Below are 15,483 nucleotides of genomic sequence, written 5' to 3' on the forward strand. Positions count from 1 at the left end.
TTTCACAGATGTTCAGATGTTCTTAGAGCATGCAGCAGTTAGTCTCACTGTTAAAAGTACAACTTGCACAATCGTGCAAGCCAAATCATCAATTTTTGTAAGGAAATAGGAAAGGATTGATATAAGTGCTTTAAAATAAGTACAAGTTTTGCATGTCTACTTTGAACTCCAAATGGTGAAAATTACATTGTAACCATATTTATTTATTTATTTTTAATGCAATGGGAGAATTGCTGAGACTAATTTCATAGCTAGCATTTGTACTAACTTTATTTGGCCATGGAAATTATTGTGCTGGAAATAATTTAAATTAATGAATTTAAATAAATGGTTTATGCATATTTCATTCTTTGTTTATCATAGTTTTAAACATGTAAAACATGTTTTTAATGGATTTTTATTTTAACATTGAGTTTGGGATGAAGGTAAAACCATTTTTTTAAACCAAAAAGCCATTAAAGGCAATTGAAAAATAGTAAAACAATGAATGGAGGGAAAAAGTTTCCATGGAAGTCAGCATTTCTTAAACATGTTAACATCATGTTTTAAGGGTTAAGCATGCCTTTATCTGTCTCTTTAAGGTGATCTGTCCTTGTGTGTCTGCCAGGCTGATTTCATCTCTCTCTGTCTTAGGCCTCATTCCCTGGAAACCTTCACCTGGTGTTGGTGCTGAGACCGACCAGCTTCTTCCAGCGTACCGTCACAGATCTCGGCTTCCGCTTTAGTCAAGAGGACTTCATGCTCAAAATGCCAGTATGACTCATTATTACAACCTAAATTCTTTGTAATTTTACAATCTTTGCGAACTGAAGCACCACCCTGACCCCACGTGTGTCTGTTATTAAGGTGGTGATGCTCAGCTCTGTCACAGATCTGCTGCGGTACATTGATGAGAACCAGCTGACCTCAGAGTTTGGAGGAACTCTTGACTACTGCCACAGCGACTGGATCGTCTTGAGAACAGTAAAGAATGATGCAATGCATATATTAACTTAATACACAAAAATATCTTGTTAGACAAGGCAGTCTCTTTGCTCATTACAGGCCATTGAGAGTTTTGCGGTTTTGGTTAAAGACATTGCTCAGATGCTGCAGGCGTTTGGTACAGAGCTGGCTGAGACGCAGTTATCAGAGGAGTGCAGTGCTATTGAGTTCCTCCTGATGTCACACACCGAGAAATACAGGAGACTTAAGGTACAGCTCAATGAAGCGCTCGTGTGCAGGGAATGCTCTCAATAACATCAAAAGCCATTTAGCCTAGCATGTACAGTATATGACTATTGTTCAAAAGTTTGGGTGTACAATGTAAAATTGTATTTTAATATGTTTTAAAATGTAATTTATTCCTGTGATGCAAAGCTGATTACTCAGCATCATTACTCCAGTCTTCAGTGTCACATGTCACAATTCTTATTATCAATGCTGAAAACTGTTGTGCTGTTTAATTTTGTTGTGAAAAGCTTGATATATTAGTTTTCTTTGAATAGAAAGTTCAAATGAACAGCATTTATTTGAAATAGAAGTCTTTTGTGACATTGTATACGCCTTTACTGTCAGTTTTGATCAATTTAATACATCCTTGCTGAATAAAAGTATTAATTTCTTTCAAAAAATAATTTTACTGACCCCAAACTTTTGAACTGTAGGGTATAAAGTATAGTGTATATTCATTAAATAATATTTTTTTTGTAATTGTCTAGTTTATTTTAAATGGTTCTGCGGTGAAAAAAAAAATTATTATAAATATACAATTATCGTGCACCAGTCTCTAAATGAATATGAGGTTAGTAGAGGGGCCTGCAAAATCATTATAAAAGAATTTGCAAAATGATTAATAGTTTAGCATGTCAGAAATGGACAAAAATAATAATAATGAAGAAATAATGTATTGGGTATGTTAAAGGTGACCTAATACCTTTGACAGGACAATCTATTAAACAGTCTCTCACAGCCTCTTTTTTGCATCAGATTAAACATGGGGTCTACCCTAACTTCGGTCCTTTGTTTATACCACTTGCTTTTGCCAAGGAAAACATCAAAAATATTTGATGTACCAAACCTACGGGAATAAACTATGATTAGCGTACACAGAACTTAGTGCATTAAAAGAGAGCACAAAAGGTCTATTCCACCCCAGTCTGCAGTCACTTTTAGCTCCTGTCTAGTCTTTTCTTGAGTTTGTCCAGCCCCTCTGTGCTCTCACTGTTGTTTTGTTCCACGATTTTGTGATGTCAATGATAGCAGTGTTGTTGTTAATATTCATGGGTGAAGGATGCCATCAGATCTGTGATGAGGGAAGGGCGGCAGCTACTCTCTAACCTGGAGACTTCGAGGAAGGAGGCGGACGCTGACACGCGCTGGGACATGACACAGGACTGGGATACCATGCAGAGGTATAGAGTTTGATCCTCGAATTGTCTGCGTCACAAATACACACACATGTTCCTTTCCAAAATGATGTGAACTTTTTGAAGTTTCCAAACTTAGCTGTATGTGTTCCTGCAGGCTGCTGGCTCAGCTCACAGATATGGAGATGGCTTTTGATGGCTTCTTTGATAAACACCACCTCAAACTGCAGCAGTATTTACAACTGCTGAGATATGAGCACAGTTTTCAGGAGGTGAACTAACTTTCTGTCTCTAACATCGAAAACGGCTTCTGATTGTTTTAGCCATGATCACATTATACTGATATACAACCTTGGCTCACAAACAAATGCTTTATACAAAGCCAGTGTTGGCATTAGATCATGAAATTATTCTGATCATATCCACATCTTCTGGGTAATTTTGATCTGCCAAGGCAAGAGTTTGCATTTTATTCAAAGTGAATTTTTTGATAACTTTTTTGATGAACCTTATATTTTTTTAGTTTTGGCATTGTATACCAGGACAATTGCATAATACTTAATGCCTTGCAATAGAGTGCTGCAGTGATGGCATATTTTTGTTGGCCAACCCTGAATTTAATATAACACTGGTGAAAATATCTTGAGTTTGTATTCACCACAAACCTTATTTCAGGCTTTTAACCAGAATCCCATAAAAAAATAAAAAAAGACTTCGGGACGACGGAACCAGAACTCGTTTTCGGGTTTTGCCTTATAAAATACGTAATCCCCACAACACTCTATAAACGTCTTGCTAATTTTGAATAATATGGAGCAAAATTATGGTAAACAGTACCTGAGAGTGTTTATACAGTATGACATGGCCAGGCAATGAGTAAATCTAAAATAATATATTGTATGAGGAAATAATTCACAAAATCCCCTTGTCCCACTGAATTCAACATGGTGCTCAGTATTCAACCAATGATGCCAGAAGTCATGCAAAAATAAATATGAATAAATAAATACAATTCTAAAATGCTGATAGTTTTTATTATAATAGTAAAACTGCATTATATTAATTATTCAGTTACAAATTCTGGAATCTTGCCCTGCTTTTCAATTCTTTTCTACACCCCTGCAACAAACACAAGCAATTTATCTTACAAGAGTAAAAGAGTAAAAGTAGAGAAAAGAGAGATTGATAATTGTTTTCCTTCTGTGATAATAGTAAGATTCATTGACGGTATTTTAACAAATGTTCTCTTTCTGTCAGATGGAGTGCTCTTTAGAGAAATTAAGAGCACAGGAAAGGAAGATAAGTGTCACAGGAGAATCCCTGTCCCAAACAGAGCAGACCGTCAGAGAGTTGGACAGTCTGGAAAAACGTGCGCAGGTAGCTGCATCATGTCACCCTGTTCATGTTGTACATGCAGTCACAAATATACTGGTGTTTCTGACAGCAGTGTGTGTTTTAGGAGGAGATGAGTCGGGCTCAGGTTCTTATCCTGCATGGGCATCAGCTGGCTGCTGGGCACCACTATGCCATGGCTCTGATTATCCAGCGCTGTAATGAACTCAGACATCAGTGTGACACCCTGACCTCTGCCCTCTGTACTAAAAGCAACTCACTGACACAAGCACTGACCTTACTGCGTCGCCTTCAAGAGGTGGGATAACACATTCCCTCTTTATTTTTTACAGAATCTTATTTACTGTTATGAAAGTCTTTTATGCTCACTTGTGTCTGCATTTATTTGATAAAAAATAAAGTAAAATCAGTAATATTGTGAAATATTATTACAATTTAAAATAACAGCTTTCTGTTTTAATATATTTTTAAATATTATTTATTTCTGTGATGGCAAAGCTGAATTTTCAGCATCAGTACTCCAGTCTTCAGTGTCACATGATCCTTATTATATCAATGTTATAAACAGATGTGCTTTTTTTTGTGCAAACTCTGATATGTTATTTATTTATTTGAAAAAGAAATCTTTTGTGACATAAATGTCTTTGCTGTCACTTTTAATCAATTGAATGTGTCCTTGCCGAATAAAGGCCATTTCACAACAAGGATGATTACTGTAACGATAAAGATATAATTTTAAATATTGTTCTGAATCAAAACTTTTTTGCAGCAATGCCATAGAACAACAGTTCTTAAAATAGCCTTTTTTTCTTTTTCTTAAGTGTGAAGAACATTTTAATAATCTAAAGAGCTTTTATCCATAATAAAGAACCTTTTGTCCAATGAAAAAGTTCCATTTATTTTAAAGGTTCTTCATGGAACCATAAATGCCAATAAAGAACCTTGATCTTTTAAGGTTGTGTATATATTTGACAATATTCCAGTGTCTTGATCTTCATGGTTTTGTAATATCTTTTGTCCTGCAGGCTCAGCGGTGGTGTGATGATGGCGCTTATCTCTTGGCCAATCAGCAGGTGGATAAATTCCAGTCTAAAGAGGGTGCACAGTCAGCTCTTCGAGATATCGAGAAGTTCCTGGAGGTGGCACCACCTCTCCTCGGTGCAGGCACGGATGTGCTCTTTCTGGAGAATGAATCTGTGCTCACTCCTTATATACAGGTGAATACTGACAGACTACGAAAAGATAGTTTCAGCAGCTGTTTGATGTCAATTCCTACAGACAGTAATTACAGAAATTAACATTTTAACTTTTGATTGAAGCTGAATTTGATTTGGCTGATGTTCAGAATAACAATTGATCAATATGGTTCTCTAAATGGCTAATTCCTAAAATTAGATTTTTGTAACTTCTCAGTCTTGAATATTTAGCCGCTTTTCCTCCTTCGGGCTGAGCGGTTCTAAGAACGGCAAGGAACAGTTCCAGATATATTATTAGAAACCATAATAATGCTGTTCCAGATATAGATTACAAACTGTTCTCAGCCAGGAATTCTCAGCCTGGTTGGCTGATAGAGTGTGGTGTAGTGACATCGCCACTCAGGATTGGTTACTTGTCTGTTGCCTGGCTGCCAGTTTCTCAGTAGCTTGCCAAGCGATTTCTTCTTGAGCAGAGTATCTGATCATCCTTCACAACGCAGTCGCTATTTACATCTTATACCATCTGTAAACTCTTGCATTACCAAGGCAATGACTGATGTATTTGTATTGGCCCGATGGTGGAAAAGCGGCTTTTGGCTACATTCTAGGCAGTATATAAATGTAAATGCCTAATTATGTGTGTCTGTGCTGTTTCAGGCTCATATAGAGAAGACGTTTCAAAAGCATAGCTCTGTGCAGGCTCTAATTCAGTCCAGACAGAACTGCCTGAGGAAACTGGCACACAAACACGTCCGGCCAATTCAACTGGTGGCCCCTCGACCAGAGAACCTACCACGCTCAAAATCCCCCCTCTTCTCCCCAAAACATGGTATGTGCCGGCACAAGACCTTGAAAAAGACTATTTTTATAATAAATACTTTGATTTATGTCCACTTATCCTCAATATGTTTTCAGCCATGAGTTCTCACAATCTTATAAATAGTTAAAGGGATAGTTCACTTTGAAATTAAATTTTGGTATGTTTTAGCTTACCTCAAGGGCATCCAAGATGTAGGTGTCTTTTTTTCCGCAGTAGTTTCAATTTTGATATTTTTAGGTCAAACAGTTCTTGTCTGTCAGTCATATAATGCAGGTCGATGGTCACCACCTCAAAGAGCATGCACAGAGTCCAAATTAAAACAATTCTCCATCGTCCAAATTAAACAATTCCCCATCGTAAGTACACATTGATGGCCTAAGACACGAAACGAGCGGTTTGTGTGAGAAAACGAACAGTATTTATATCGTTGTTACCTCTTGTAGACAGCCACGTCCAAGTGATCTGAGAGCGCGGGCGGGTATAGATATATACACTAGATGTCGCCTTGGCTACTGCAGTTCATTGGAACGAAACCATAGCCAATGCGAAATCTAGTGTATATATCTATACCCGCCCGCGCTCTCAGATCACTTGGACGTGGCTGTGTACAAGAGGTAACAACGATATAAATACTGTTCGTTTTCTTACACAAACCGCTCGTTTCGTGTCTTGGGCCATCAATGTGTACTTACGATGGGGAATTGTTTAATTTGGACGATGGGGAATTGTTTTAATTTGGACTCTGTGCATGCTCTTTGAGACAGTGACCATAGACCTGCATTATATGACTGACAGACAAGAACGGTTTGACCTAAAAATATCAAAATTGAAACTACTGCGGAAAAAAAGACACCTACATCTTGGATGCCCTTGAGGTAAGCTAAAACATACCAAAATTTAATTTCAAAGTGAACTATCCCTTTAATCCTTCTCAAGACTCTGCATTACATGTTTCATATCTGAGAGATGAAGCTAGACAGCAGCCAAACAACCTACTACACAGCTGCTACTTCTTACTAATAAATCCCTGCGGATAATGCAGACTTCCTGGGAAGTTGTGAAATAGGGTGTATTTTCAATTCACATTAAAGCTCTTTTGATAATTTTTAACTCCAGGGACACACAACAAAGGCTTTTTTTTATGACCTACAGTCAAATGAATGCCTTTGTGTAAATTAGGAAGGATAACTTTTTGTTTACCCCAGAATGCAAAGATTACATTTTATTCATTCTGATTGGTCAATAGTGGTCAAATCTCAGCTGTCAGAACTTTTTGTGTAATGACCATTAAACTTTATACGTCATTAGTGACCATGGCAACTTCTAAATATGTTCGCTAACCAGTCCTGAGAAAAAGTAAGTTGGATTGCAGAATAAATAATATATTTTAGATTAAAATTATGGATGAGTTAATTGTGAAGGAGGCGATAAAGGAGAGAGATTTCTGGCACTCAGTATTCTTTAGAGAGCTGAAGCACTTTAAGATGGAGAGATCAAGGGAAGAAGCGATAGAGATGTGCAGAGCTCACCTGACACACAGTGATCTTCAGCACAGCTGGATAACAGCCCATCAAAAGTGATCTGACAGGAACGCAAAGTAAAGAAGGATCTGTAGCTGAAACAAGGGCTTTAGGGTGGATTTGATTCACTTACAGAGGTCATAAACTGGTGCTGTCTTCTGAATTACTTCCAAAGTCAGATGTCTGAATGTCTTCATTAATATCAATTGATTGTTCATAGTGCTGTGGATGTTAATGTTTAGTGCTATAGTCATTGGTCTATTTTAGTAATGCAACCTTTAAAAAATGACTGATGCTTTTCTTGTAAATGTTTTGAAACGTACAATTTAGTGTTGATTCTGTGTTGTATCCACCTGCTCTTCTTGTTTAAAGCAGACTTTAATTCCAGTTTAAAGTTCACCTTTGACCTTCCACTGCCAGGCAAAAGAACATCAAGGAAAAGCCCAAACTGCAGGAAGGTAAGCAGTACTTTTTCATTTGGTCTTTACAAATGCATTCGCAAGGTTCTTTCACTACCAATGGTCCGAATGTACTACCAATGTCATAATACAATATATGGATGTTTCTTCAACTGCAGAAAATAAACTCTCTCACTAGTTTAATGTTTGTTTGTCCAATCACAGTAAAATTCTTTAATTTTGGTCTGAAACTCATTTCCTTCACATCTTAAATGATTTTTTGTATTATTGTGATTTATTGTAAGTGTCTGTAGTGGAAATTATGCTTTTGCTTTGCTAAGGATAATTTCATTGCTTGTATCCTAAATACATTTAAAAATCACACATTTCACAATTGACGATCGTTAAAACGTTAAAAATGGGAAAATGTGATTTAATCGTGATTTTTATTTGTATTTAGAAAACGTAAAAAGTAAATATATTTGTCAATTGTGAAATGTTCACTGAAATATTTCGGTTGTCATATAGAAAAAAAGATGATAAAGATCAGAAAAGATACAAACGACGTGCAGTATGTGTGGTTTGATTAAATCAACATCAGGAAATCATTTAGTGTTTTCTGTGCGAGTCAGATTGAGGTGATTCATGATTATCAGATGGCCAGCCCTCTCCCCTACAGTATAGATGGAGAAGACAGCACTGACCTGCTCAAACGGTGAGTCTGCTGTCTGACACGGTCTGTTTAAATGACACTCTGACGTGTCTGATGACCCTGTGAATGTGTGTGACTCCAGACATGTGATGAAGGAGCTGATAGAAACCGAGAGGATCTATGTGGAGGAGCTGCTGGCGGTGCTCCTTGTAAGATGACCTTAATTTTTCTGATTGTGGCACTGAAAATAGAGTTTAAATTGACTGAATGAGGTGTTGATGCTGTGGATTTGTTTATGATCTCTCTCTCACTGCATTTTGCAGGGCTACAGGGCTGAAATGGACAATCCGTCTCTTGCTTCGGCCCTGCCAACAAGTCTTCGCAACAAGAGAGATGTGCTGTTTGGAAACTTGCCTGATATCTACAACTTCCACAGCAGGCAAGGCCACACACAGTCACACACACAGAGAACTTCATAACGCTGCTAACGGCAGGAGCAAAATGTTAACAATAACTTCAGACGGAAATATGATTCTGTTTGCTGTGAGATAAAGCAAGTCAGACACAACTGCACACTCTCAGTTTTGACTTCAAGACACCTTCATAAAACATCTTATTTTAAATAAAACTTATCGGTTTATGCAGCTGTGTTTGTCAGCGGCTTTGAAACCTGTCTTGCCTGCTGGGTCTTCATCCCCGGGTGAGGCAAATTGCCAAATTGGTTGACTGCAGGAAGTCGTTACGCCAATTAAAGCACTTTAATTACAGCTAAATGGCTGTTGGTCAAATAAGGATTTGATTAAGCCAATGAGAGCTCAGCTGGAAGGGAGCGCATCAGCAGGGCGGGGGCTCTGATGGACAGCTGTGACCCCTCACTGAGCGTCAGTCAGTCTTATCTATTACTGAGACGGAAACAGGCATAGTGCGTCTGGGGAACCGAAATAGTTGCTAAATTATTTATATGTACTAGATACTGCATAGTGCATATTTGTAGTGAATGTTACATTGAATACATACTAATTGTAATTGCATGCTAGATTTTTAGAGCACATATACTATGTGTATATGTGTATACACATTTAAACTATGTATTTGTGGTGTAAATTTGATTTAATACTAATTGTAGTGCATACTTAATGTAATGCACACTAGTTGTAGAACATATATGATTTGTACATACATATCAACACACAATACACATATATACAATACACATACACTACCTTTCAAAAGTCAGTAAGATTATAAGGCTATACACAGCAAACATTTATTTATTTATATTTTCTTGCCTTGTTGAAATATATAACATTTTGTATATATGAATGTATGTATATGTGTGTGAATGTATGTGTGTATATATATATATATATATATATATATATATATATATATATATATATATATATATATGTATGTATATATGTATACATATGTGTATGTATTTTTATATATATATGTGTGTATGTATTTTTATATATATATATATATATATATATATATATTTTTTTTTATATATATATATATATATATATATATATATATATATATATATATATATATATATATATATATATATATATATATATGTATGTATATGTATTTTGTTTTCCAGTGTCTTCCTACAGGATTTGGAAAGTTGTCTAGAGAGTCCAGAGGCAGTAGGGGCATGTTTTCTGGAACGGGTGAGGAAGTTTAAAACACCGTATGAGAATAATTTGAGGTTAGTGTTCATGTCTTTACTTGTTTTTTCACAAAACAGATCTAACATTAAATATCTGTCTATTTTCAGAAAGACCATTTCCATTTATATGAATGTTACTGTCAAAACAAGCCCCGATCTGAGTCCTTATGGAGGCAGTTCTCTGACTGTCCGTTCTTCCAGGTAATAAAAACCATCTCCATCTATAAACGCACTTGCAGCTCACTGGCATGCATCTAGAAAAAATCTGAGATGTGTGCTTTGTGTTTCAGGAGTGCCAAAAGAAGCTGGAACATAAACTTGCTCTTGACTCATACCTGCTGAAACCAGTCCAGCGCCTTACGAAATATCAACTCCTATTAAAGGTGTGAACTTTAGCTGAATACAAAGAGAATGCTTTCACACTACAGTACATATTTTGGTGCCAAGTCCGTTTGACCAGAAAATTGTACACCTCAGTGTGCTTGAAAAGGTTGTCTGGGATAAGGTTAATGTGAACTGCAATTGGTATCATATCATCCTGCAATCTTGTAATTTTAGTCCACCAAGAAATACACTCACCAGCCACCTGTTCAACTGCTCAAGTTGTTTAGGCCTGAATTTAGCGTAAACAGTGTGAAAAGCATGGATCCATGCTGCCTTGTACAGTATCAATGGTTCAGGCTCCTGCTGTTGGTGTAATGGTGTGGGGGATATTTTCTTGGCACACTTTGGACCCTGTAGTACCAATTGAGCGTTGTTTAAACGCCACAGCCTACCTGAGTATTTTTGCTGACCATTTCCATCTCTTTATGGGCACAGTGAACACATCTTCTGATGGCTACTTCCAGCAGGATAACACACCATGTCACAAAGCTCAAACCATCTTAAACTAGTTTCTTGAATATGACAATGAGTTCACTATACTTAAATGGCCTCCTCAACAGATCTCAATCCAATAGAGAACATTTGGTGGCATGGGAGATTCGCATCTTGGATGTGCAGCCGACAAATGTGTGATACTATCATATCAATATGGGCCAAAATCTCTGAGGAATGTTTCCAGGATCTTGTTGAATCTATATCATGAAATATAAGGCAGTTTTGAAGGCAAAAGGGGGTCCAACCCAGTACTTGCTAGGTGTACCTAATAAAGTAGCCAGTAGTGTGTAGTTTCTATGATGAAAAAATAAGGGTTACTATTGTTAGGTAAAACTATTAAAAACATTTCTGTTCATTGAAATAGTTGAAATAATATTAAATATAAATATTATAAATATTTATTCTAATATTAGAATAGTAGAAATGTTGCCTTAGCAATAAACTGAAATAACTTTAAGTTGAAGCACTACATTTAAAAACCATAACCTTAAATAGAAAGTAAAACTGAACTAAAAATAAATTAAACCTAAATAGCAATATTTTAAAGAAATAATAAAATGACCAAAGGACATAACGAAATTACACTATTATAAAACTAAAATTAACAAAAATTAAAAATACAAAAATAAAAGCTAAATCAATCAATACTAAAATAACACTAGCAAGCATCTTTTTGTCAATAATGAAATCAGGAATTGTTCGTGTCTGATAACAGGAGCTTCTGAAGTACAGCTCAGGCTGTGAGAGAGTTTCTGAACTGCAGGGGGCGCTAGCAGCCATGCTGGACCTGCTGAAGTCAGTCAATGACTCAATGCACCAGATTGCCATCACTGGATATGAGGTGACATTTTTACCAACTTAAAGTGAGTGTCTGTGTGTGTCAATGCCTAGTTAACATGTTGTTCGTTGCAGGGCGAACTCAGCGATCTGGGCCGTGTGCTAATGCAAGGCTCCTTCAGTGTGTGGATTAGTCATAAGAAGGGTCCGACCCGCGTGAAGGAACTGGCCCGCTTCAAGCCCATGCAGCGACACCTGTTCCTGCATGAGCATGCACTGCTCTTCTGCAAGCGGCGGGAGGAACATGGAGAGAACGCTGACAAAACTCCCTCCTACAGCTTCAAGCACTGTCTTAAGGTATGGCACACTTCCTGCTGTGAGCACGTATACAAACCCAGGAAGCCCTGTATATCAGCCGGTTTGTTCCTGACAACATTCTTTCCTTGTTTTTAAAATGATGTTATACTGTATATCACAGGATGTCACAGGATATGAAATGTTTATACAGGAGGTATCTGTGTATCTGACTGTGAGTATAAAATGGTGTGTTTATGATGCAGATGAGTGCAGTAGGCATTACGGAGAACGTCAAAGGAGATGTGAAAAAGTTTGAGATCTGGTACAGTGGCAGAGAGGAAGTCTATGTGATACAGGTAAGAATGTTTAAAGTGACAGTTCACTCAAAAAAGAACGCAATTGCAGTCTGAGCGATTCTTCTCAACTCATTTACATAGAGGTTATCATTTCAATTAGATCCGTCAAACCAAAATTTGCTCTGTAACCGTTGTCCAAATGCAAAATACTGAAACCTAGAGAACTACTTACACATTTATCAAGCTTCAAATAAAAACATGATTCACGGTCAATAGACCATTTCTAACCGCCCCCTTTTTTTGACATAATATTCAGAAATGAATGCTCAAACATACAGTATTATGTATTTGATATGTTACTCATACAAATACAAAATAAATCAAAAAGTAAATACAAAAATGAGATCATATTAAAATGAATAAGATAGCTACAAACAAACTAAAAAAAGTATAATTTAATGGACTGTGATAATGATTACTATTATATACATAGATATGCAAAAACTTCCCATAGGCACCCACAGTGGAGGTGAAGATCGCCTGGCTGAACGAGATCAGAAAGATTCTGACCAACCAGCAGAAACAACTCAAAGGTTTCAACACATTTCCCATGATAAAATGTCACTGTTATTTCTCCACAAGTCCTCTGAGTAATCTGTCATTTTCTCTCGTTGGTCCAGAGGAGTTGTGTCACTCTGCTGCAGTCTCAGAGCAGATGCAAATGTCTCCTCCCCTCTCTGTGAGGTAAGAGTCCACTAAAACACTATCCCTGATCCCCCCTCTCTAATCCCTCATATTCAACACTCACCAATCACTCTCTCTCCTTGACCCTTTGGCTTAGACCAGCTTTTTTGCTGCTTTTAGCTGTTAGATCTCTTACATGACATTTCCTTCCCAGAATCCTGCCAATAGCTTTTATTGTACCATCCCTGCTTTTATAGCCCCTGCTTTAGCAATACATGTGTAAGCAGGGTCCAAAATGAACTTTTTTTTAAATTAAATGCAACTTTTGTGTATTGAGAAAGTTTACCCGCAATAAATATACAGGTTAGTTTTACATTTCATATTTATATTACATACCGGTATTACTCAAATTATATTGAATTTTATATTTATTATATATGCTGTATATACGTTTGTGTGTATATATACACATTCAAACGATTGGGGTCAGTAAGTTTTTTTTGTTTATACTTTCAGCAAGGACACAATGTGACTAAACGTGAGAGTAAAGACATTTATAATTTGACATAAGTTTTCTATTTTAAATAAACGCTGTTCCATTGAGTTTTCTATTAATTAAGGAATCCTAAGTTGAACTTTTTTTCAACATTGATAATAAAAAGAAATGTTTCTTGTGTAGCAAATCAGCATATTAGAATGATTTTAAGATTTTAAAACAGAAAACAATAGATAGATAGATAGATAGATAGATAGATAGATAGATAGATAGATAGATGTTTTGTTAAGTAGATTTGAATCGCTCGTCACTAACATCAGTGAAGGTCAGATTATCATTATTAAAATTTGAATTAAGTCATATAATGTTGGAGTTTCTAATAAAGTAACTGGCCTACTGCTGAGTAGGTGTTTTATCTACTCGCCATTGTCGCAGTGCTATTTTTAATTTAGTTAATTTTGGACCCTGTGTGTAAGCCTGACATATTTCTTGTATTTGCATATATGGAATCCATACACATTCAGGTTGTCTTATTTTAACAAATCCTAAGTCAAAGTGTATGAAAAAAAAAAGTATTTGTGATGATGATGATGGGGATGAAGCCGCTGTGTGTGGTTGCCTGTCCTCCCACAGGGCCGTGCGGCCTTCCCGTGGCGTTCTTAAGGGCTGCCTGCCCCGCCTGGACCTTGTGTCCCTGTCGGGGGGCGTGTGTGTGTGCCTTCGCGCTCGGAGCCCACGCCTCACTCGCCCCTCCCAGCGACAGTGACGCTCAGTGGTAAAGCAGGCGGGATCTGTGCTCCGTCACATACAGGGCTTTAGCCACCATCGCTGCCCCTTCCATACACACCTAACCCCTCCGATCTCACCAGCAGTGCCCTGCTCATCAATATAACAGGCAGATGCTTTGCCAGCTCATCTCTGCATCTGTTTTGCATGACATGCAAACAAAAGAGAACACCAGAAGAGTTTAGTTTGACTCCATTGTTTTGGCTGTTGAACAATGCTTTGAAGACAGGCCTTTTTTTTTTAGATCAAGACAGATATGCTAACAAGCTCAGCCTGTTGAGTCGTATCTCAATAAATCAAGAGCGTATCTCTTTATTTTCTCTCCATTTCCTTATCAGCTCATCTGTTATGAAAGAGTCATGAAATTACTGCCATCTGTCCATATCTGCCAGCTTCTTATATGGTTTGTGCTGAGCTGATGGCTGGTTTGGCTCCTGTTTCATGTATAAGATATGGTGTATGTGTGAATAATTGTTTATTCACTTCATGCTCTGCTCTTGTCCCACAGCAAACAGCAAAGAGCGTCAGTCAGCTCAGAGGGGACTGAGTCAGGCCACAGCAGTCCAGACCCGTTCAGCTGCTCTAGCCAGCACCAGCGCAACAGACGCAGTGAGTATTACACACTTAAACATACACAGGGTTAGTTCACCCAAAAATTACAATTATCTCATAATTTATTCACCCTCAAGCCATCCTAGGTGTATATGACTTCCTTCTTTCAGTCAAACACAATCTTGCTCTTCCAAGCTTTATAATGGAAATGAATGGTACCTTAGAGTTTGAAGCCCAAAAAAGTGCAATCATAAATGTAACCCTCCTGGGGGTTAATAAAGGCCTTATGAAGTGAAGTGATTAGTTTTTGAAAGAAAAATATCCATAATTATAACTTTATAAACTGTAATCACTAGCTTCCGGGTAACGGCCGTCCGCACGTTCATGAGAGAGTCGAATTCTGGCGTATGACATAGGTGTAACTAAGCTAAGGTGAGAGTAGACGCCTCTCGTGGTTAAAAAAAATAGGGCAGGGCAACAAACTCGTGCTCTTCGTCATTTCTCTTTAAAAATTCTCGTTTTAGACTTCTCATTTGTGACCTGTGTTTTGTTTTTCTCTATGCTTTGTGCTTCCGCGTTCGTCAATACGTCATGCGTCGGGTCAGAGGTCACTCTTCTGCAGGAACTAGACTCGTGTATGGCCGTTACCGGAAGCCAGTGATTATAGTTTAAAAAGTTATAAATATGGATAATTTTCTTACCAAAATGCATCGCTTCACTTCAGAAGGCCTTTATTAATCCCCAGGAG

The 15,483-nt window shown here is 37.4% G+C and overlaps 1 protein-coding gene across 3 annotated transcripts in view; it reads left to right on the plus strand.

The window, feature by feature from the left end:
• mcf2a (MCF.2 cell line derived transforming sequence a) overlaps nt 1-15,483 on the plus strand; it is a 30,252-nt gene that overhangs the window by 9,202 nt on the left and 5,567 nt on the right. Inside the window, exons 5-26 of one of the 3 annotated variants that reach the window (XM_082177484.1) lie at nt 634-753; nt 847-963; nt 1,045-1,194; nt 2,272-2,393; nt 2,506-2,620; nt 3,606-3,725; nt 3,808-3,999; nt 4,727-4,918; nt 5,555-5,726; nt 7,610-7,695; nt 8,268-8,350; nt 8,430-8,496; nt 8,611-8,726; nt 9,900-9,969; nt 10,077-10,169; nt 10,259-10,351; nt 11,563-11,688; nt 11,760-11,981; nt 12,185-12,277; nt 12,732-12,810; nt 12,898-12,961; nt 14,692-14,792. In XM_082177484.1, the coding sequence (XP_082033610.1) occupies nt 634-753; nt 847-963; nt 1,045-1,194; nt 2,272-2,393; nt 2,506-2,620; nt 3,606-3,725; nt 3,808-3,999; nt 4,727-4,918; nt 5,555-5,726; nt 7,610-7,695; nt 8,268-8,350; nt 8,430-8,496; nt 8,611-8,726; nt 9,900-9,969; nt 10,077-10,169; nt 10,259-10,351; nt 11,563-11,688; nt 11,760-11,981; nt 12,185-12,277; nt 12,732-12,810; nt 12,898-12,961; nt 14,692-14,792 (2,593 nt within the window). Of the gene's footprint in view, nt 1-633; nt 754-846; nt 964-1,044; nt 1,195-2,271; nt 2,394-2,505; nt 2,621-3,605; nt 3,726-3,807; nt 4,000-4,726; nt 4,919-5,554; nt 5,727-7,609; nt 7,696-8,267; nt 8,351-8,429; nt 8,497-8,610; nt 8,727-9,899; nt 9,970-10,076; nt 10,170-10,258; nt 10,352-11,562; nt 11,689-11,759; nt 11,982-12,184; nt 12,278-12,710; nt 12,811-12,897; nt 12,962-14,691; nt 14,793-15,483 lie in introns of those variants that run through there. The other 2 variants (XM_082177485.1, XR_014208076.1) reach the window with 2 other exon arrangements.

Source organism: Leuciscus leuciscus (genome assembly GCF_965113295.1).
Source record: "Leuciscus leuciscus genome assembly, chromosome: 8".
Lineage (NCBI taxonomy): Eukaryota > Metazoa > Chordata > Actinopteri > Cypriniformes > Leuciscidae > Leuciscus > Leuciscus leuciscus.